Source organism: Panthera uncia (genome assembly GCF_023721935.1).
Source record: "Panthera uncia isolate 11264 chromosome A1 unlocalized genomic scaffold, Puncia_PCG_1.0 HiC_scaffold_16, whole genome shotgun sequence".
Taxonomy (NCBI): domain Eukaryota; kingdom Metazoa; phylum Chordata; class Mammalia; order Carnivora; family Felidae; genus Panthera; species Panthera uncia.
The window spans coordinates 18,417,450-18,441,599 of NW_026057576.1; the positions used below are offsets into that span (position 1 = coordinate 18,417,450).

The 24,150-nt window shown below is 39.9% G+C and overlaps 1 protein-coding gene across 1 annotated transcript; it reads left to right on the plus strand.

Moving 5' to 3' along the window:
- The first annotated feature begins 1,556 nt into the window (after positions 1–1,556).
- On the plus strand, positions 1,557–24,150 carry NEK3 (NIMA related kinase 3). The gene is made up of 16 exons (XM_049646866.1): positions 1,557–1,731; positions 4,035–4,128; positions 4,216–4,313; positions 6,074–6,157; positions 6,730–6,797; positions 6,877–6,963; positions 9,021–9,075; positions 11,912–12,112; positions 12,758–12,830; positions 15,766–15,815; positions 19,095–19,194; positions 19,714–19,854; positions 20,109–20,243; positions 22,651–22,777; positions 23,448–23,528; positions 23,638–24,150. The coding sequence occupies exons 1-16, from the start codon at positions 1,615–1,617 to the stop codon at positions 23,663–23,665; spliced, it is 1,539 nt and encodes a 512-aa protein (XP_049502823.1). The 5' UTR covers positions 1,557–1,614; the 3' UTR covers positions 23,666–24,150.

Below are 24,150 nucleotides of genomic sequence, written 5' to 3' on the forward strand. Positions count from 1 at the left end.
AGGTCACGATCTCATGGTCCGTGAGTTCGAGCCCCGCGTCAGGCTCTGGGCTGATGGCTCAGAGCCTGGAGCTTGTTTCCGATTCTGTGTCTCCCTCTCTAGACTCTGTCCCTCCCCCGTTCATGCTCTGTCTCTCTCTGTCCCAAAAATCAATAAACGTTGAAAAAAAAAAATTTTAAAACAGAGGCTTAACTGACTGAGCCACCCAGCTGCCCCAGTATTTATCTTTCTTAATCCCAGGCATCTCCAACTCAACGTGTCTTAAAATGAACATGTCTCCCTTCACCATGCCTTTCCCCGCCCCTGCCACACTCTCACTGCCAGAAACACACACACACACGTACACACACTACCACCACCACCATTGTGGTTTTCCTTTCTTTCGGGGAATGATGTCATTCACCCAGTTTATACCAGAAACCTGGGAGTCTACCTTGTCCCCTTCTCCCAGCTTGTTCCCCATAAATGTATTGCTAAAACCCTTGCCAATTCTTTCTACATATTTCCTTCTTGTTTCTTCATCGCCATTGCCACCACCCTCTTCTACTCCATCATCATTTTTTTGCCTTTTTTATTGTTGGAGTCCCACTCCAGCCCTCAGGCGCCCTCCCCTCTGCGATCCATTCGCTCTGCAGCCAGAGTGAGTGAGTTTTCTAATATGCTCTCTTGATTAAAATCCTTCAGAGACAGCACATTAATTACCCCAAAGAGAAAATCCAGCCACCTGAGCTTGACGTACAGTAGCTTTCATACAAGGCCCTGTCTGCCTCACCAGCCTGTTACAGTTTTTTCACTTCCTTGAACTGAACAGTCTCTTTTGCTCTTAAAATATGCCAGCCCCTCTGCCTACATCACTCTTCTCTCTTTCCCTGGCCAACTTCCATTCATCCTTCAGACTTCAGTTAAATACCATTTTCCTAACTCCTCTGGATATTTCTGCCGTGTGCCAGCGTAACTCTGTGAGACTCACCACCCTGCATTTGTTGAGGTCGGAGGTCTCTGCTTTGGGGCACGTGCGATGGCAGGGACCATGCGAGATCAAAGTGCAGTGTTGTCAAACTGCATCTAGCACTGAAGTATACAAACCACGCTTGACCCTTGAACAACACGAGTTTGAACTGCTCAAGTTCACTTATGCATGGATGTTTTGATAAATGCAGTACAGTTCTGTAAATATATCTTTAAGGTTTATTTATTTATTTATTTAGAGAGAGCAAGCATGATTGAAGGAGGAACAGAGAGAGAGGGAGAGAGAGAATCCCAAGCATGCTGTCGGTGTGGAGCCCAGTGTGGGGCTCCATGCAGGGCTCGAACTCAGGAACTGTGAGATCATGACTGGAACCGAAATCAAGTTGCTTAGCTGCCTGAGCCACCCAGGTGCCCCTGTAAATGGGGTTTTTATTCGGGATTATAAAAGCTGGCGTGAGTGTTCAGGGTCTACCTGTTTAACGGTAGACAAGGAATAAATTGCTGTCGTCCTATTAGGGTGATTAGAGCTACTTTGAATTGATTCTGCCTTTTGAAAATACATTTGTCAACATTTCTGTTTTTGAATACAGGTTGGGAGAGGCTGTGGTGACTGTGCGAGTGGAGGAGGGCTGTGGGGTGCCCAGCATGGATGGCTACTTGGTCCTAAGAGTAATTGGAGAGGGCTCCTTCGGCAGAGCCCTTTTGGTTCAGCAAGAGAACAGTAATCAGACGTTTGCCATGAAGGAAATAAGGCTTCCCAAGGTACCTCCTGAAGCAATTAGCTCATGTCGAAAGTGTACATGCAATTTGGCCAGGGAAATAAGTTCTTGAGATTTAACATGGAATTGCTTTTGTGAGCAAAAGATGTAATGAGTTTATTCATTAGCTTTACAAGGTCTTGATATATCTATATATCATATATATATGTACATATACCTATATATACATATATATATGTACATATACCTATACCTATGTACATATATGTACATATACCTATATGTACCTATATGTACATATATATATGTACATATACGTATATGTACATATATATGTACATATATATGTACATGTATATGTACATATATATATATTTTTTTAAGTTGCATTTACTTAATACAACTTATTAAATGTCTACACCCAATGCGGGGCTCAAACTCATGACCCCAAGATCAAGCGTCAGATGCTCTTTTGACTGAGCCAGCATGTCTTGATATATTTTATATGAATTTTTGGATATTGTAATTAACGATAAGGGAGAAAAATAGTCCAGGAGGCAATTGCTGTTGCTTTTGTCTCAAGGAGTAATTTGTAATAATTTCCAATTTTGCGTACCTAAGAGGGTAAGAATCTTTGCCAACAGCAGCTCAGGTGTCATATTAATGAAAATGGAGCATAAAAATGCCATGAAGAGCAAAAACCTAAAGTGCCAACCTTCGGTCTCAGGGAACGTATTCTGTGGCTCAGTTTTGGGTTTTATTTCCTTGTAAGATGAGGAAGGTGCTGACTTATCAGTGTTTATCATAGTTGTCATAGAAACAATGTGTCATAGAAAAGAATGTGCCATGGAGGCAGCTTGATAATGTCTTGATCAAGTTTTTAAAAATACATTTTAATAAAATTCTCAGAATTGTATTTCCCCACTGCATTCTTGACCTCGTTTAGTGATTCTCAGGTGGGCTTCAGAGTCATCTGGAGGTGAAAACACAGATGGCTGCCCCCCCCTTCTGGTTGAGTAGGTCCAGGCGGGCCTGTGAATTTGCATTTTTAAGGAGTTCCCAGATGGTGGCGGTGCTGCTCTGAGAACCCTTATGCTAGTATGTAGTCAATGACAGTTTCTTAATTGAAAGATAAGTCATTCAGGATTTTGTCCTCGGAGAATAAGTGAGGGGACAAACAGCTTTGGAAGCTTCTTTTGTAAATCATCTCCTTCCATCCTTACCACAGTAACGCATCAGTCTCCTTTTTCATCTGGGCCAGTGGTCTGGAAAACCAAATGCAGACAGTAAAACATGACAGCCCCAGGTTTTCTTTAAGGATAACTATTGTTAATGGCATCTTGGCTCCCCCAAAAATTTATGCTCAGGCTCATGTTAAAAAAAATGTTTTAGGGGCACCTGGGTGGTTCAGTCAGTTGAGCGTCCGACTTTGGCTCAGGTCATGATCTCACAGTTTGTGGGTTCGAGCCCCACGTTGGGCTCTGTGCTGCCAGCTTAGAGCCTGGAGCCTGCTTCGGATTCTGTGTCTCCCTCTCTCTCTGCCCCTCCCCCACATGTCTCTCATGTTTTTATTTATTTTTGACAGAGAGAGAGAGACAGAGCAAGGGCAAGTGGGGGAGGGGCAGAGAGAGAGGGAGACACAGAATCCGAAGCAGGCCCCAGGCTCTGTGCCGTCAGCATAGAGCCCTAGGAGGACTTGAACCCATCAACTGTGAGGTCATGACTTGAGCAGAAGTCAGACCCTTAACCGACAGAGCCACCCAAGCACCCCTCTTAGACTGTATTAAAACTGGTTTATATTCTATGTTTGTAAGGATATAAGGGGTCAGCTTAAGCATAATACAGCCATAATTAAAAAATCACCACATTTTCTCTTAAGAGTTTGATAAACATAAGTTGGGTCAAAGTGCAGTGCTTTAAAACTGCATCTAGCATTGAAGTATACAAAGCACACCTGACCCTTGAACAACACAGGTTTGAACTGCATGGGTCCACTTATATGAGTATTTTTTTGATAAACGCAGTATAGTAGTATAAATGTATTTTTTCTCCCTTGTGATTTTCTTAATAACGTTTTCTTTTCTTTAGCTTACTTTATTGTAAGAATACAGTATATAATACATAAAACATACAACATGTGTGATAACTGACTGTGCATGTTATTGGCAAGGCTATTAGTAGCTACATTTTTGGGGAGTCACATATCACATGTGGATTTTCAATTGCACGGGGGCCATTGCCCCTGACCCCCGTGTGGTTCAGAGGTCAACTGTATACTGTATTGTTGTAAAGCTATCTATTTTAAAATGAAGTATTACATTTATGCTGTTTAAAATCTTTTTCTAGTCTTTCTCTGGTACACGGAATTCTAGGAAGGAGGCTGTTCTGTTAGCCAAAATGAAACACCCCAATATTGTTGCCTTTAAAGAATCATTTGAAGGTAAATATGAATTCCCCCAAATACATGCAATGTAGAATTTGATTTGTGGCCACCAGGCTTTCCTAAAGAGTCTTCTTTTTGTTTTAGCTGAGGGACACCTGTATATTGTGATGGAGTATTGTGACGGAGGGGACCTCATGCAAAAGATTAAGCGTCAGAAAGGAAAGTTGTTTCCTGAAGATATGGTAAGAGACTGACTTATATAGTTTCTCTTAAGGTTTGGAAGCAAACTTTCCTTGTAAAATTTGTAGAAGTTCAAATAAAGGCATTGTACCTGTGATTACCTGATACACTTGTTAGATTCACACTTGTTAGAAACAACTCATTTCCATTATCAGTGCTACAGCTTTGTGTTCAAGATCTGGCTGCCTGAGATATCTTTAGGAAGTTAAATAGATATGTTGATAAAATATCAACATTAAAGATTTTTTTTTTTAATTTTAAAGAGGGAGAGTGCAAGCGAGGGAGGGGCAGAGAAAGAGAGAGAGAATCCTTGGCAGGCTCCACACTCATCACAGAGGCCAACACAGGGCTTGAAGCCACAACCGAAATCAAGACCTGAGCTGAAATCAAGAGTTGGGTGCTCAACAGACTGAGCTCCCCAGGCACCCCTGTTTATAAAATATCAAGGAATAAAACTTACGTGTTTAGAAGAATTTCAAAATTGTCTGATTCATATATTTCCCTATATATTTAAAATTCACAAGTGTGTTGTATTGAAATTTCAGAAGGTGGGTGGATTTATTTTGCATTACATGATCATCCAAAGAATGAAGCATAAATTCCTTTTTCTTGACAGTATATATTCTCACTCTTTTTCCTTTTACAGATTAGCACATTCCCTTAAGTCTAGTACTTCCTGCCTTTTTAATGGAAAAGTATTTAATATGTATTAAATTAAATTAAATTAATTTATTAATTGTAAATTAAGGGTATTAATTAAAAGTATTTAATGTGTATTAAATACTATTGAAATGAATTGACTAAGGAAAATATTTAAATAAACAACCTTAATGAGATTTAGTTTGATTTAGGGAATAATGCATGTTATGAAAGTATATTGGTATAAATATTTTTCATTTAGAAGTTGTGGTATTAAAAATATGGGTTCCAGAGAAGGAAGTCAGCCTTGACTTCAAAGGAATGAATCTCCATAGCAAAAAAGAAAAAAAATCGGGGCGGCTTGGTGGCTCAGTCGGTTAAGCATCTGACTTCCACTCGGGTCGTGATCTCACAGCTGGTGAGTTTGAGCCCCATGTCAGGCTCTGTGCTGACAGCTCGGAGCCTGGAGCCTGCTTTGGATTCTGTGTCTCCTTCTCTCTTTCTGTCCTTCCCCCCAGTCTCACTCTGTCTCTCTCTCTCTCTCAAAAATAAACATTTAAAAAACATTTTATTTTTTAAAAATTAAAAAAAGAAAAAAGAAATCAGTTTGACATTTAAACATAGGCTCCCTAGGCACCTGGAAATTCTGAGTACTATTGACTGGGGATTTATGAGCAGAAAATGCTGACCTCACAGGATTGTTGACAATAGAATGAAATCCTTTAATGTTAACATATGAGCATTCTGACAAAGTAAATGAAAATCTGACATAATGATTACAAAAAGGAGTAGTGTATTTATTCCTTAGTGGTGAACTATCTTTATATACATATTTAAGAAATACTTTTATTTGGTTGAATTCAAGAAAACCATAGCGAGAGTTTTATGGAACTAAGTTGTTATTTAGATCATACGTAAGATGATGAAACATGGGCTTCACGGTTTTTCTGAATTTCTCCAGGCAACATTGAATCTTAGTTGAACTATGTAAATTTTAGGAGTTCTGTATTTACATTATGGAAAACCCAGGTCAACTAAGGCCTAGAGATGATTCTTTGGGATTTGGGGTTAACACAAACCAGTTATTGCCTTCCTGCAATTATTGCCTCCTTTTTCCTTCCAGATACTTAATTGGTTTACACAAATGTGCCTTGGAGTAAATCACATTCACAAGAAACGCGTGTTACACAGAGATATCAAGTCCAAGGTAAGTGGAATACCTTGTGGGGCCTAAAAGCAAAAACAGAAACAAAAACTGTTCCACTCAGTCTTTTTTCTGTGTTATTCTGTTTCCTTCTGGGACATTTTTATTTAGCTTAGAAATATTTGTCATCCTAATATTTATACAAGCCAGATAAGGTACTACCTGAAAAAGATCATTAAATCTCTTTAGTAGTATATGTTAATATGATCCACACTCTCTTTGCGACTGCTTACTGTGACCATATGATCTCTGATGGAAAATGGTCAAGACCTAGACCAGCCACACGGAGGCATCATGCTGACACAGGCTCCCAGGCGGTCCATCAGGCTCTGCTGATACAATCTTAAGCTCACTTGTTTGATTTCTAAGCAGGGATCCTGAATTTCCAAGCAGGGGAATATGTAGCTGTCAAGAGGGTATCTTGTCCTTTTGTGTTCCACTCAGGGACTCAGCTGTCAGCATCTCTCCCCTTAATCTCTGTCATCAGTGGGCTTTGAAAGACAGCTTCTCCGGAAATCTCTGCCTTATGTGTGAATGATGGAAGACATAATCTGAGGTCTTCTTTTTTAACGCAGAATATCTTCCTCACCCAAAATGGAAGAGTAAAACTGGGAGATTTTGGATCTGCCCGTCTTCTCTCCAGGTATGTACTTCTGTAGCAATCAAAATCTCCATTCTTCAGGAATGCTCTATAATCATTCTTTGCCTTTTTATGGTTTCAGTCCTATGGCGTTTGCTTGTACATATGTGGGAACACCTTATTATGTGCCCCCAGAAATTTGGGAAAACATGCCTTATAACAATAAAAGGTAAGTAATGTATTTAATTCGATGCAAGCATGACCGCTTGGCGACAGGCACTGCAGCCTTCAAGTGAAGTTTGATCTTTAAAATTACATATTTGAAAGCAATGTAGAATGCCCAGGCTTCTAAATGAAAGTCACAGTTTCCCAACTGTTTTAATCAGAGCTGAAAGGAGCCAAAGGTAAATGCTGAAGGAAAGGCTAGTCATGTCTAGGGACAGTGTGAATGATAACACTGCTTCTCACACTCTGCCACTCCCACTTTTGAAAATCCCAAGGCACAGGTTACAGCTCTGCCCTTTACATCAGAATGTCTGGGGGTGGGAAGCAGGCATCGGTAATTTCCAGGATCCCCAAATGATTCCAATGTGCAGCAGAATTCGGGGACCACTGGGTTATGTCAATGAGTTAACATTACAGGACTGGATAATGAGCACTTAAACGATAGGTTAATTAAATATAAGGAGAGAATATTAAGGCCTTATGGTTTAAAAAATAATATTTTTCTGAATACAAGTAATACGTGCGCATTGATGGAGTGGATGAGCAGGGAGAATTTTGGAAATAGAGAGATATATAAGAAAGGATATGACTGTCACTTTTTCCCTGCTATTAATAACATTTTGGTGTTTTTTCCATCCATTCACTTCCCCCCCAAACCTAGTTTATGTACTCTATATGCAAGTTGGCTTCCTGCTTTTTTTTTACTTTACATTATATCATATTCATTTCACCATGCATTTAAACTCTTCATAAATAGTGTTGTTGATCTAATGATATATTTCCAATTTTCAGCATCACAAACAGTATTGTAATTAATATACCTGTTGTGTCTAAACATAGGTCATTATTTTCTACACATTCCTGGCATGAATTCCTAGAAGTAGAAACACCTAAAGGCTCTTGTTACCTTTTGTCGAGTTGATTTCTGGAAAGGCATGATAATCCATACTGAATAGGTTCCTTTAAGAGTAAAATTGAGTGAATTGGGAATAGAACAGCTGTCCAGGAACTTATGAGGACAACTGGGGAAATTTGAGTTTGGACAAATAATAATATTACTGAATTAAGGTTACATTTCTTGGACGTGATCATGGTTTTGTGTTTGTGAGGGAGAGTGTTCCTTGTTCTTAGGAGATACGTATCGACATGTTAGGGGTGAAGGCTTTGCTGTCTGCAGTCTTATTTTCAAGAGGTTCAGATTTATATGGAAGAGGGCAATAGTCTGCAAACGTGGCAAATGTTAACATTGGGGAGTCTAAGAAAGAGCATGCGGGCATTTACTTTTCTGTAGGTTTGAAATTAAAAAAAAAAAAAAAGTTGGGGGAAACGGTTGCTTAAAGCCATTAGTTAAAATGCAAAGAACATCACATAGAAAAAGTCTGGGGCATGGCAACCAGGCGGTGAGAGGGATGGAGGAAAAGGGGATGCTTCGTATGCAGAAGGGTGGGCGTGTGGAGCAAACTAGAGAAGTCAGTTTTCTGATTTTTGAAGAACTGTTTTGTGGAGGAATGAGTAGGCTTATTCTCTTTGTTTAGGTATGTGGAGCTAACACGGGGTGGTGAGGGTTCCCAAGAGACACATTTTAGCTTCTGATAAGGAAGACGGCCAGCCCACAGAGCCAGCCAGCAGGGGCGTGGGCCCCACCCGAGGTTGAGCGCTGTTCATCAGGGCCTGGGGCTGTACACGGGTCTGAGTGGGAGCTGCACTGCATGACTTCTAAAGTCCTTCCAACTACGCTAGTCTGAGTCCACAGATACACCCTCTTGTACCACATGCTGCTGAAATCATACCGGAACCACCCTGATTTGGGAGGGTAGGGGCTGGGGAACAGAGAGTTGTATTGTGAACATTCCTGTTAGTAAATATCTAAGTGTTAGACCAAACTTACCATATAGTTTATTTTATTTTTTTTATTATTTTATCATATGTTTTATTGTAATAGCTAGGAATTACTTATGACACCTATTCTTATTAAAGGTAATATTTCTTTTTTTTTTTTTTTATATTCCACATATTCACTCATAACCCATTTGTCATTACGTTGCTTCTTTATGCTTCCAGTGACATCTGGTCCTTGGGATGCATTCTGTATGAACTCTGTACCCTTAAGCATCCAGTAAGTATGGTGTGCAAAATGGAAAAGGCAGCCTCTTGTAATGTCTGGCTATGTCCTCAGGAATGTACCAGATTCCACTTGGCAGTTGGCTTTCCTGGGTTAATGTAGGAGTGCTGACCGCATAGACTCCATCTTTGGCCTTCCGTCTTGTTCTTCCCTCTGGCTCACAGCTGGCACCACTTTAGATAACTGCCTTGTGGCCTCACCACCATGCCCCTCACTCCATAAAAGCTGGGGGTTAAGTCAGCATAGCTGGGGAGAAGGGGTGAAGAATGGGGACAGAGAATAGTTGTGTAGTGCCTGGATCCGCCTCCTGCCTCACCCGCCCACCCATCACCCCCCTCTGTAAGTTACCCTGCATAAAACTCGGTGTAAATGGTACCGACTTGCTTCGTTTTTCAGTACTAAAGTACCTTGTCAGTCTGGAGGATACATTACCCTCCTCCAGCTTCTCGCTGATGAATTCATACACAAGTTTTCATTCCATTGGTATCACTTTTGCCTTGAGCCCCTTTTGTAGCATATACTAACAGGAAATTTCCAAGATTTAGTTTTTGTAGTTGTATATTTGGCTTGCCTGCTTGACTGCCTTCTTTCCTTCCTTCCTTCCTTCTTTCCTTCCCTTTTTCCGCTATTCTCAATTTTTTTTATGTTGGTAAAATATATATAACATAAGATTTACCATGTTAACCATTTTAAGTGGCACCGATTACTTCACAATATTGTGCAGTCATTACTACTACCTATCTGCAGAACTTTTCCATGGCTCCAAACAGGAAACTCCGTACCCATTAAACGATAACTTCTCATCCCTGTCCCTCCCTGCCAGCCCCTGGTGACCTTTAATCCACTTTTTGTCTCTGTGAATTTGCATATTCCAGATATTTCATGTAAGTGGTATTACACAGTACTTTTCCTTTTGGGTCAGAATTTCATACCTTTCTGTACTGAATATTCCATTGTGTGTTTATACCACGTTTTGTTTATCCATTTATCTGTCGTTGGACATTTGGGTTATTTTCACCTTTTGGCTATTGTGGAAAAAATTGTTTTTATATTTATTTTTTCAAGATATTTTAAGAAATAATGTAGCAAAGAAGAGGCTAAATGACTTGCCCTGCTTATTGAGCACTTGTTTATTAACACAGAACTAACAATACGAGTCCCTGTTAGGTCTTAGCCTTGCGTAGTAATAAATTCTGTTCTTTGGGCACAGATTGAAACTTGGCTCTAACCAAGCATTTTTTTAATTTTTGATTTTTAAAATTGTAATTGAAATATGGTTGACATAGAGTCTTATATTAGTTTCAGGTGTACAACATAGTGATTCAACTGTTCTATACAATGGAAAATGCTCACCGTAAGTGTAGTTACCCTCTGTCATCACACAAAGTTATTACAATATTATCGACTATATGCCCTATGCTGTACTCTTCATCCCTGTGACTTATTTATTTCATACCTGGAAGTCTGTGCCTCTTAATCCCCTTCACCTATTTCACCCATCCCCATCCCCCTCTACCAAGCATCTTTACAGACATGCTTGAGAACATATGAGAGTGAATGAAGGAGAAAAAGCCTTCACCACCATTAGGTGAAAGGAACTCACAGTGAAGGCACATGAGGGTAAGAGGCTGTCTTCCTTGAATATGTGTGGTTTATAACGCCACCTGCATGATTAGAACAATTTGGGAAACCTTAAAAAATGGTGACGTCTGGGCCTATGCCAGACTAATCGAATTAAAATCCCTGATTGTGTCTTGGATGGTAGTGGTTCTAAAACAGTTAATTCTAATGTGTAGCTCAAGTGGAAAACCACTGTTGTATACAAATAATTTTTAAAATTCCAGTATCTTATTTAGGATTATATTCTTTATTCCCCTGATTTTGTCTTTTTTTTTTTTTTTTTTTGTAGACTTTCATATACCTGTTCGTATTTTTTTCTAGCAAGAATAAGAATTCAGGAGTGTAGGGCCTCGATGTTCGGCACACCGTCTGTTCTCTCATCTGCTTTGAGGCAAAAGTAGTTCTCCAACCTTTAGGAAATGCAGAAACCTGGCATAATGGTTCCAAAGCAGATTCACGCTTATGTTTCACTACCTGAATTTTTCTCTTGTAATGTGTTGATTTTTTTCCTTTTTCATATCTTCACCTGTATATTTCATCCATAGCGTAGCGCCCTTCCAAGGCAGAATGCCAACATGTTCTTACTTGAGTATTACCGGGGCTAACCAACATCTAGTCTTCATTCCAGTGTCTATTATGCAGTAGAGATTTTTTTAATGTTATTCTGGCTTGTCATTTTGTATCCCATTCTATTGCTTATCAAATTTTAAAAGCTACTTTGATGACATGAAAGGTAAAAGGGATTTGGCAGTAGAGGTCTAAAGCTGGAAAAGTCTGGAGTACGCATCACAGGGGGGCAGGCCTGGGAGATTTTGAGGTTCCAAGGGATGTTACGCTTATCATAAGGCTGTTAGTACCATTGAGTTCTTAAAGAGCTACATGTATGTGTTACTTTGATTTTTAAAATATGTTAAAAATGTGTATCTGCAAACACATTGATTATGAATGAGAGTGTACCCAAAGCTGGCACTGATGCTAAGACTTTCTCTAGGTGGGGAAGTTTTGCACTTTTTATGCTTACCTTTCTTCTGAACCCAACATAAGATTTCAAATAGTACCTTAAGGAACCCCCTCCCCCAGGAAAAAAAATGACTAGGCAGCAGATACATTTATAAAATTAAAATGATTCATGAGAATTCAGTTGAGCTGGTAATTTCTTACTTCTCCTCTCCCCTTGTATCTGCTCTTACAGTTCGGTTTTACCTTTTAGTTTCAGGCAAATAGCTGGAAAAGTCTTATTCTCAAAATATGTCAAGGGTCCCTGAGGCCACTGCCTTCTCAGTACTCCTGTGAGCTGCAGCATCTGATCAAGCAGATGTTTAAGAGGAACCCCTCACATCGCCCTTCTGCTACAACACTTCTCTCTAGAAGTTCCTTGGCTCGACTTGTCCGCCAGTGCTTACCCCCAGAGGTATGATACGTGTTGGATCCGCTGTGAGCAGTTTTCGAGTGTGGTAAAGTGATTTGTTATCTTTTAAACACTGACATGTTGTACATGCTTATAAAGATGCAAATAATGCAGAAGTGTATTAAAAAAATACACACTTCCTTTCCTTTCTTCTCTCCCTTCCGCAATGCTATTCCCTGAGAATAGAATAGAATCACAGAATCTGTCTGTGTAAGCTTTCAGATATTTTTCTAGACCTATAGAAACATCTACTTGTGTGCCTAAATGATATGTATTTTCTAAATGGCATTTTTACTTTCCTTTTTTTAATTAGAAAAGTTTTTTTAATGTTTATTTATTTTTGACATAGAGAAAGAGAGACAGAGTGAGTGGGGGGAGGGCAGAGAGAGACACAGAATCTGAAGCAGGCTCCAGGCTCTGAGCTGTCAGCAGAGCCCGACGCGGGGCTTAAACTCACAAACTGTGAGATCATGACCTCAGCCAAAGTCAGATGCTCAAAATGACTGAGCCACCCAGGCACCCCAGTATTTTTACTTTTCAACTGTAAATATGATTGTGGGGAAGAATGTTGATAATTAAATGACATTATGGCAATGTCTATAGAAAAGCCTATTCCACATCTTTAAATTCTCTGCTTTAAATTTTCAGATCATCACAGAATATGGTGAACAGGTATTAGAAGAAACCAAAAATTCCAAGCATAGTACACCAAGAAAAAAAAGTAAGAATTTTGGACAGCTTATTTTTTGCTCAGTGTTCTTTTAAAATGTAGTATAACAAAAAATAAAAATATGATTTTCAAGTTACTGGAGACAATTTCAGAGATACCCCTAAAAGTCAAATTTTTCTTATTGCTATTTCTGATGTAATTCTGTACTGACTCTTGTATATTTAGTCTGCTAGGAATCAAAAAGCCTAGTTTGGAGATTTTAGGGATGTGAAGATTGTTCTCTGTTTCATTATTAGTACCATGTTTACTTTGGTCAGGTAGAAGGCTTCTGTGGGCTAGCCTAGGAATACAACCATGAAAATGCAATGTTAATCTTCCAGGAAATTATCCCCAAGTTTCCAAAGAATCATCTGGTAAACAAAATTTTAAAAACAGCCTTTTCGGAAGTTGGAACTGTCCACATAATGGCTGCACAGAATTTCCATACATGTTTAGTCAATCCTGAACAAATTTCAAATGTAATTTATTGTCTCTTTGGAAATTGTCATCTCTTAATTTTTTCAAAGCTATTATTGTCCCTTTTATTTAAAAAAAAAATTTTTTTTAAGTAAACTCCATGCTCAACGTGAGGCTCGAACTTACGACTCTGAGATCAAGACCTGTTGTATGCTGTGCCCACTAAGCCAGTCAGGTGCCCCTGTTTTGTTCCTTTTTATTTATCATCAGTGACTCAGACCTTCCATCTGATGAGATCCAACGAAGATGGTAGCTATGACCAGAATAAGAGAGGACAGAAATAGAAATAGATCATCCAGTCACTGTAGGGACATGTTGCAAAACCTCCATTGTTTGGTTCTCACTGTCTTCGCGTTGGATACTCCAAAAGAAACACTCAAAAACTGTACTGCTTTCTGAAAGTTAAATTTTAAATGTTATTTTTGTAAGAATGTAATGTGAGCCCTTTGGTCTTGTAATTCAGCCTTTTCTCCATTCCTTCAGGGGTGGCCAGTTCCCTTTGTTTCAGCAGTTTGCTTTAGTGTTAATTGTACTTTACATACTATTTTGTGGCTTTTGTCCGCATCCCAGGGGAGTGGCAAATAGTTTTAAAATGCTGAGCAACAACAATAAAAAAGTCTTAAGATAAGTTTCAAGATAGTTTGGCTAAGTGTAGTTTTACAACTTTCTTTCTTTCTTTCTTTCTTTCTTTCTTTCTTTCTTTCTTTCTTTCTTTCTTTCTTTCTTCTTACCTTGATAGAGAGAGTGAGCAGGGGAGGGGCAGAGAGACACGGAGACAGAATCCCAAGCAGACTCTGCACTGCCATCAGGGAGGCCGACGTGGGGCTCGTACTCATGAACCTTGAGATCATGACCTGAGCCAAAATCAAGAGCTGGACGCTCAACTGACTGAGCCACCCAAGCGCCCCTAGTTTTACAGTTTCTAAAAAGAGGAATAAAGCAGTGGAGAAGTGCTACCATGTCAGACCGTGTGTCTGGTGGCATCTCCACCCGATCAAGGGTCAGTGGCAGCAGAACAGTGAACGCTATGTGAGGGCGGGGACTGGGTCTGATTTACTCACTGTCGTATCCTCGGCACCTGTCATCACAGATGCTCAATAGCAATTTTTTAAAATGTTGAATGAATGAGGAACATGGATGGCAGGGCTCTGCCAGGGAAAATCAGCCACTCTTACCAAAGGGACCTGGTGCCAGCTCCCTGATGGCTGCTAGTGCCTTGTGATGGAATAAGCAGCTCAATTTATTTTTCTCCAAATTTTAACTTAAATTCTAGTTAGTTAACATACAGTGTAATATTTGTTTCAGGAGTAGAATTTAGTGATTCATCACTTACATACAGCACCCAGTGCTCATCACAACAAGTGCCTGCCTTAATACCCATCACCTCTTTTGCCCATCCCCCACCCACCTCCCTCCATCAACCCTCTGTTCTCTATAGTTAAGAGTCTCTCTCTTTTTAAAAAGAATTTTTTTTCGTTAAAAAATTTTTTAATGTTTATTTTTGAGAGAGAGAGAGAGCATGAGCAGGGGAGGGGCAGAGAGAGAGGGAGACACAGAATCTGAAGCCGGCTCCAGGCTCTGAGCTGTCAGCACAGAGACCGAGTGGGGCTCAAACCCACGAACCACAGATCATGACCTGAGCTGAAGTCAGATGCTCCTCACTGTCAGCACAGAGCCCGATGTGGGGCTTGTACTCACTAACTGCGAGATCATGAGCTGAGCTGAAATCAACAGTCAGACGCTTAACCCACTGAGCCACCAAAGTGTTCCAGTTAAGAGTCTCTTATGGTTTGCCTCTCTCTCTTTTTCTTTTCCCTTCCCATATGTTCATCTGTTTTGTTTCCTAAATTCTACATATGAATGTAATCATATGGTATTTGTCTCTGTCTGACTGACTTATTTAGCTTAGCATAATACTCTCTAGCTCCATCCGTGCCATTGCAAATGGCAAGATTTCATTCTTTTTGATGGCTGAGTAATATTCCATTGTATATGTATGCCAAATCTTCTTTATCCATTCATCAATTGATGGACACTTGTGGGCTCTTTACATAGCTTGGCTATTGTAGGTAAGGAAGCAGCTCATTTCTTATGAGGGATACCTATTCCAGCTGCTATAATAGCAGGGAGAGCACAGACTGCATAGCTAGCCTGAGCTGAAGATGATAATGACCTTCCAGGTATGCAGAGTGTTTTACCTCCTAGTGCCTATATGGGCTGGCATAAGTGTGTACTGATGCCTTACCTTTAAGATGTTAACATTAGGAGTAAAACAGCAGAAATAGCCTCTTTTCTAATTACTAGGTGACTAAATCTTGATATCCCTATTCAGGCTAATGCTTTGGCCCTTTGACTTTAAAAACTTCATTTATCTTCACTTGTCTTTCAAGCTTTGTGCAAATCACATTAGGAACTTAATAATGTGAGCCTGTACATGCTTTCTCTTCCTACCTTCTCTTTTCTTTTTTAGCAGACTCCAGCAGAATCAGGATAGCTTTGGAAAATGAGGCAACCACAATGGTAAGTGCTTTAAAATTACGTTTGTGAAACACCTGTCTACTGGGTACCATCCAGTGCCATGAGATGTTTATAAGACTGGGACCTGGTCCGTCCTGGCCGGTAGTTTTTCATCCTTTGGCACATGAAGTAATTGGTGGCTGTTGTCCTGCACCGCCAGCTGAGCCACTTTAGGACATCAATCGCTGGTTCATTTACTTTGCTTTTTCTCTTTTCTTTGTTTCTTCTTTCTTCCTTCCTTCCTTCCTTCCTTCCTTTTTTCTTTCTTTCTTTCTTTTTCTTTCTTCCTTTCTTTCTCTTTCTTTCTTCCTTTCTTTCTTTCTCTTTCTTTCTTTCTTTCTTTCTTTTTCTTTCTTCCTTCCTTTCTTTCTCTTTCTTCCTTCCTTTCTTTCTTTCTTTCTCTCTCTCTCTCTTTCTTTTCTTTTCTTTTCTTTTCTTTTCTTTTCTTTTCTTTTCTTTCTCTTTCTCCTTTTTCTGCCCCAAACCCGTTTTTTTCATTTGTATTCTTGATGACAAGTGGTTTCAATATAGATGTGAGAGAACTTTGTTCTGCTTTCCGCCATGAAAATTTTGTTTTAGTCTGGCTGTGGTTTGTTTTTCATTGTGGCAAAACATGTATGACATAGGATTTTACCATTCTAGCCATTTTTAAGCATGCGATTCAGCAGCATCAATTACAGTCACAATGTTGTACAACCAGCAGCACACTCTGTTTCCAGGACCTTTTCATCCCCATTACAGAAACTCTGCCCACTGTCCAATAACTCCCCATTCCTCCCCGTCCTGCACAGCCACCCCAGCTCCTAGTGACCTTCATTCTACTTTCTGTCTCTATAAATGTGGCTGGTCTAGATACTTCCTAGGTGCGGAATCATACAATATTTGTCCTTTGTGTCTGTCTTCTTTTGCTTAGCATAGTGTTTTTAAAGTCCATCCATGTTATAGCCTGTATCAGAATATTTTCCTTTTTATGGCTAAATAATACTTACATCTCTGTTTTGATCTTGACATTTTTCTGTTCAGGAACTCTTAGTGCCTCCCCATTATCTGAGAAAGCAAGCTGACACTTTTCAGCCTGGCATTCAGGGTTCCGTTTGTCTTGTTTTGCCCTGGGTGGCTGGGAGCTCTTTGATACTAAAACTGCAGTCAAGTCCTGAATAGGAACAGTGGGTCCGCTTCCTAGTGTTACCATGCCCAACTCAGTAACTTGTGTCACACTGATGATTTTTTTCTTTCTTCAACATTTTAATCAACCTTTTAATTCCAAAAAGAAAAAAAATTTGCGCTAACAGCAAAATTTTCTATTTATGGAATGTACTACTAATTAAACTTGGAAATTTTTGGAATGGAGATTTGGCTGTAAATAAATAACAGCATCCACCATTATGTGGCCAAATGGAATAGATCCTGCCCCTGTACTTTGTTTTTTAATTTTGTGGGCATACCTATTTTTTTTCCCCAGCTTGATTGAGGCATGATTTATAGACAATAAAATTTACCCATTAGTATAGAGTTTGATGAATTTGGAAATTTTATACAGTCCTATAACCACCACCACAATCAAGATCTAGAAATCCCAGCCACCTAAAAAGTTTTCTCTGGGCCCCTTACAGACAATCCTGACTCCTGTTGTAGGTGACCACCACTGTCTATTTTATTTTATTTTGTTTTTTTGTTTTGTTTTTTTTATTTTGTTTTGTTTCTTTTTTTTTTTTTTTAGTTTATTTATTTTGAGAGAGAGAGAGAGCGCACGCACAAGTTCGGGAGGGGCAGAGAGAGAGAGAGAGGGAGAAAGAGAATCCCAAACATTGGTGTGGAGCCCAATGTGGGGCTCGAACCCACAAACTGTGAAATCATGACCTGAGCTAAAGTCAGACGCTTAACTAACTCAGACACCAAGGCACCCCCACCACTGTCATGTTAATACCTACCTATAGTGGACATATCCATGTGTTCTTGCAAGATGAAAAGGGAGCAAAATGTATGCAGATTGAAGAAAGAGCCAGAAAGTAAGCCGGCAAGATATGATGGCAGGAGGGCAGAGCTGAGTGGTGTGGAGCCACGAATGGTGTTGGAGGCTGCTGTCTGTGGAGCAGTGACTGTTAATGGGAATGGAACATCGGAATCCCCTCAAGGCTTTGTTTTTTAAATATTTTTTTAAGTTTATTTATTGAGGGGGGAGGGGCAGAGTGAGAGAGAGAGAGAATCTCAAGCAGGCTCCACACTGGCAGCACAGAGCCCAATGTGGGGCTCGAACTCAGTAAACCACCTGAGCCAAAACCAAGAGTCCTATGCTTAACTGACTGAGCCACCCAGGCGTCCCCCCTCTCAAGGCTTTTAAAACTGCTCATCACCACTACCCAGCCGAGATTCTGACTTCTTTGTCTATTGTGGGTCCTTCGCCATATGGGGAGAGAAGTTTGAGAACCACTGTATAGAAATAAGGAACAGTGTGCCAGCTACAGCCTACTGTTTATTTATTCAACAAATCATTGAGAACCTATATGCTGGAAACCGTCGAGGCACAGGATATGTATTCCTTCTCAAATATATTCAGATTTAGTGGCATCTAGACAGTGTGTTGCTATACTTCATGAAATCAGAAGCTTAGATGATTTGGAAAAATACTGAAAAGTGGGAACATTTAATTTTTTTTTTAATGTTTATTTATTGTTGAGACAGAGAGAGACAGAGCATGAACAGGGGAGGGTCAGAGAGAGGGAGACACAGAATCTGAAACAGGCTCCAGGCTCTGAGCTGTCAGCACAGAGCCCGACGCGGGGCTCGAACTCACGGACCGCAAGATCATGACCTGAGCCGAAGTCGGACGCTCCACTGACTGAGCCACCCAGGCACCCCGAAAAGTGGGAACGTTTTGAGTATATATAGCAACTTTATAAAAGATCTCACTTTGATATTCCAGCATGAAAAGCCCAATACAGCAAACCGTATTGAAAATTTTCATTCCTCATTGCTTCTGTGAAGGCCTCTCAAAGACGTCTGTCGTTTTATATATCCTCTTCATAGTTGCAATGATCAATATTAATGATTAGTAATGTGTATGACTTTAATATACATAAATAGGTATGTATGTGTTTTTTAACTTACATATGTATGATGTATATGGCTTCTACATACAGTTATATATGGGGTCCTATAGTTATTAATGTTTTTTTAATTCATTAATCTTTATTTAAAATTTAGGTAACTGACTTTGCACACTTTACCTTGTTTATAGCAATTCAAGCATTGCTTCATCTTTATTTTTAATCTCTTTTCAAGCAAGGGGAAGAACAAGGTAGAAAGTACAGCGACACTGATTTAGAAAGCATTCATAAAAATTCAATCGAAAGTGCACTGAGGAGAGTAAATGAAGAGAAAGGTAAGTTATTCAAATTTGAGTCACTGTGTAAGTGAGGAACTGGGAAATATGGAAGGAATACTAACTTTCACCTTACTTGGTTGTAGGTATCGTGAGCAAGTGGGCTGGCAGATTTTTGTTTGCTTATCTAGTGATTTATTTCATGGTACAGGAATATTTTATCACTCACACAAAAAAAGAATAGTGTTGATCAGTAAGAGCCTTTAGAAAAAACAGTATTTGTTGCACTATCTACCATAGAAACCATGTCCAGAAATATACACCCTCTCAGGGCTTCATTCTTTGTACATTGTATAGTATATAAATATTTTTAAAAATTCACTTTAATGATTAGCTTTACTTTTTCATTTGGAGGTTTTTTTTTTTTTCCACTCGCTTTACTACTTAGAAGAACATCGTTGTGAGTGGAGGTGAGTTTAAAGAGAAAAGAAAGACTTCCGTATAGTTGTTCAAGCATATATGTGCATATAGATGAATAAATAATATGCTTAGCAGTCCTTTTTAACATTTTGAAATCAGATAAATCAGTCCATCCGAAGAAAGCCAGTTCACCAAGTCCTCTCAGGCGACAGTGGGAGAAAAATGTACCCAACACAGCTCTCACGGCTTTGGAAAATGCAGCCATCCTCGCCTCCAGTTTAGGGGCCGGGGATGATAGAGGTCAGTAGTCCGATCGAACAGTGTTATTAGAGAACATTTTCTAATGGTTGTTTAATGGGCTAGACGTCGTTCTTATTGTTTTTATTATCACTCTGTGAAAGATCTTAGGTGTCATGCATGAGAGCAGTGCTCATGGAGACAAGTGAAATAGATTTTAGTAGAGAGTAAAATATAATTAGCTTAAAATATGGTCTGGAAGATATATGCTGAACATCTCTTTTACGTGGCACTAACAGTTACCTTTTCACAACTAGGTGGTTCTGTAATAAAGTACAGTGAAAATAGCACCCGTAAGCAGTGGCTCAAAGAGACTCCAGAAACTTTGATGAACATCCTCAAGAATGCTGATCTCAGCCTGGCGTTTCAAACATACACAATATATAGACCAGGTGACTCAAGTCTATTATGTAACCGTGGAAACACTTTGATTTTTTTTTTAAAGTGTGGTAAAATATGCATAAACTAAAATTTACCATGTAAGCCATTTTTAGGTGTGCAGTTCAGGGGCATTAAATACATATATGTTGTGCAGCCATCACTACCATCCATCTCTAGAATTTTTCCCATCTTCCGAATCTGAAATTACGTACCCATTAAATAATTCCTCATTTGTCCCTCCCAGAAACTTTGATTTTAAAGTTGTAAATGATTTTATTTAAAAAAAAATTTTTTTTTAATCTTTATTTATTTTTGAGAGAGAGAGAGACAGAGTGTGAGTGGGGGAGGAACAGAGAGAGAGGGAGATACAGAATCCAAAGCAGGCTCCAGCCTCTGAGCTGTCAGCACAGAGCCCAACTTGGGGCTCCAACCCGTGAACCGGGAGTTCGTGACCTGAGCCGAAGGCAGACGCTTAACCGGCTCAGCCACCCAGATGCCCCAGAAGTTATAACTGATTTTAAAGTTATGAAATGATTCAGAACATTGTATTTTTTAGGTTTTCTTGAGTTTTTTTTTAGCCAGTCTTGAGCTATAATTAAGATTTCCCATGGAGCTTCATTACTTTTATTTGGTTTTTATTTATTTTTTAAATGTTTGTTTTTGAGAGAGAGAGAGAGAGAGTGTGTGTGATAGCGGGGAAGGGCAAAGAGAGAGGGGGGCAGAGAATCTGAAGCAAGCTCCTCACACAGCACAGAGCCCGATGCAGGGCTCCAGCCCACAAACCATGAGATCATGATCTGAGCCGAAGTCGGATGCTTAAACTTGGACTAAGCCACCTAGGCGCCCCTTCATTACTTTTTATTGTTTACTTGTTTGTTGGTTTTAACAAGGGTGGGACTACTTTGGAGGGTAGTCCGTTTTTTGTTTTTTTTTTTAAATTTTTTTTTTTTAACGTTTTTATTTATTTTTGAGACAGAGAGAGACAGAGCATGAATGGGGGAGGGGCAGAGAGAGAGGGAGACACAGGATCAGAAGCAGGCTCCAGGCTCTGAGCCATCAGCCCAGAGCCTGACGTGGGGCTCGAACTCACAGACTGTGAGATCGTGATCTGAGCCGAAGTCGGACGCTTAACCGACTGAGCCACCCAGGCGCCCCTGAGGGTAGTCCGTTTTTACCATGCAGAATACACCACTGCTTTACTGACTTTAGTTCAGACTCCATCATAGTAAACTTGGAGGAACTTCAAGATTTCTTTTGCTCTGTGCTTGAATTCTGCCGAATTGAATAGAGCTCAAGAAAGAGAAATCATTAGGATTTGATTTTTTTATTGTTTCTACAGACATTTTCACTAAAACTGCACGAAATCACCTTTTGTAATACTCTCTTTAGGAATCCAGGCCGAAGCAGTGCATTAAGGGTGTCTACATGTGTGTACATGTGTGTATAAGTTTGATCATTCAATTATTAAGCCACCTTGCTAGGTTAAGATCTAAGACAAATTATGCCAAGTAAAGCATGTAATGCTGTGGCAAGTCTCAACTGTGTTTACTGTAACAGATTTAGTTGTATTTGTTTATTTGGTCAGTGTTTATTGAGTGCCTAACTTATGCTAGGTTAAGATTTAAAAAAAAAAAGAAGAAAGAATAAAACACAGTTCCTTCCCTGAAAGAGTGTGGGGGGAACATGGCCCTCACGTCAGAGGTTTAGAGGAGTGTAGGTGAATTGTGGAGATGTGCCCTGATAGAGCTGCCCCGCTGTGTCACAGGAACCCTGGGCGCAGGTGGATACACGGGACGGAGTGTTCAGGAAGGTTAACGGTTGTGAATTTTGTTTTAGCGACTGTAGGTCCTGGGGTTTGTTTTTGGTCCAATGATAAAGGTTTTGTCGTTTCAGGAAAGTCACTGTTCAGAAATTCTGCCATAGCTCTGTTTTGAAGGGTTTTATAAAGATTTAGCCCACATTTTTGTGTTAGGTTATTGTTGCGTGAGCAAAAAATAAAGCGATTGCCATCTGGAAAATTTCTTGAAGGGACGCTTGTGGTTGCCATTCCCTAATGTTCTTCTCCACCACTGGAAAAAGTTGGGGGTGGGGAGCTTAAAGGAAAAACAACCGTAATACAACCATCCAAAGGTAACTTTAATATAGGTTCTTATATTTGGAGGTTTTAAGTGTACTTTTCTGCATTCTTCTTTTGAAGAAAGTTCTGCTTATAAATTTAATAGCGATACTGATGCTTCATGGGCCTGTTTTATGCCAGAAATCATGCTGTGTAATGTGGGGAGGCGCTACAGAAGAAATATAGGGCCTGGCATTGTCCTCAGTTAGCCAGCTGTCTTCTGGAGGATTTTAGTCCTATGTTCACTAAATAAGTAAATGCTGTTAAAATTGGCATAATTTCTGTTATTATTCCTCTTGAAGGCTCAGAAGAGTTCTTGAAGGGCCCCCTCTCTGAAGAAACAGAAGCATCAGACAGTGTGGATGGAGGCCACGATTCTGTCACTTTGGACCCAGAGAGACTGGAGCCTAGATTGGATGCAGAGGACACGTATGTTGGGATATACCTAGATGGTGTTAGTCGGTGCGCATGATGTCAATTATACCTTAATTTCAGGTTTAGCAGGAACTGGTTATATTACTTGACATCACAAATGAATATTTTTTTTTAAATTTTTTTTTTCAACGTTTTTTATTTATTTTTGGGACAGAGAGAGACAGAGCATGAACGGGGGAGGGGCAGAGAGAGAGGGAGACACAGAATCGGAAACAGGCTTCAGGCTCTGAGCCATCAGCCCAGAGCCTGACGCGGGGCTCGAACTCACACACCGCGAGATCGTGACCTGGCTGAAGTCGGACGCTTAACCGACCGCGCCACCCAGGCGCCCCACAAATGAATATTTATATCTTGATCTTTTGTCTGGGATGGGTAATGTGTTACAGTATTATTACAGAATTCCTGACTGAGCCGTATTTTATGATCGTTTAGCTTGGACTTACTATTTTTTAATATGTTGGATTTTATTTGCAAATGTAGAAACATGAAAGAAGCAATCCTGTGGAAGGGATAACAATGTTTTCCCTCCGTTCGGTTGCCTTATGGAGCTCGTTTTCCAAAAATGTGAATATTGTGATGGTGGCGTTCTGTTTTGAGCCATCAAAAAAAAATACTTGCTGTGCGCCTAATATGGAGGCTTAGTATCCAAATTGTTTCTTCACAGGGATTTTGAGGAGGACGACGACAGCCTTGACTGGGTGTCAGAACTGAAGCAGCGAGCTGGCTGGCCAGGAGTGTCTGATGGGTAACGCCCAAGAAGTGCTCTGTCGTTAATATCGCGTAGATGTTTAAAGTGAGGAATTAATGTTTGGATGGTATCAGCTCACAGGATGTGTATTTTTCTTTGGACACAGAATGAAGAGGGGGAAACTGAATATTTAAAACTGTTCCTGATCAGTGTCACAAGGTTTAAAATATCTGTAACTCTCGAGTTTTTGAACTCAAAGAGAAGGCGTGGACGAATGGCTCTGAGCTTCAGGCTTGCAGTCAGAACAGAAATGGGATGCTGCTGCTTACATTTTGTGTGATTGTGGGAGATTATTTAACCTCTTGGAGCCCCAGTGTCCACAACTCTAAAACGAGGATAATAATGCCTTCCTCATAGGGACGCTGAACATAGACCATGGCAATGGCCCATAATGTTATTTCTGCGATTGTTATGATTTGTGTTTAATTGCTGCACAGCTCTTTTTACATTTCCTAAAGGTTTGAGGATCAAAATAAATTTAATTAGACCATAATGATGTTGTCCAGTTTTCCAGTAAGACTTATTTCTGGGTAGTGATCCATGATCTTCAGTGATCTTCACCAACAATTCCCCATCCTTAAATACGGCCCTTCATGGCACCCAGGTCAGCGGATCAGCT

What these genes read in the sequence shown, in the direction of transcription:
- NEK3 (XM_049646866.1), top strand. Translation starts at nt 1,615, where the DNA reads ATGGATGGCTACTTGGTCCTAAGAGTAATTGGAGAGGGCTCCTTCGGC. An exon ending in AGTTGTTTCCTGAAGATATG is followed by an intron (nt 4,314 to 6,073) that starts GTAAGAGACTGA and finishes TTTTCCTTCCAG; the next exon opens with ATACTTAATTGGTTTACACA. An exon ending in TCTGTACCCTTAAGCATCCA is followed by an intron (nt 9,076 to 11,911) that starts GTAAGTATGGTG and finishes TTTACCTTTTAG; the next exon opens with TTTCAGGCAAATAGCTGGAA.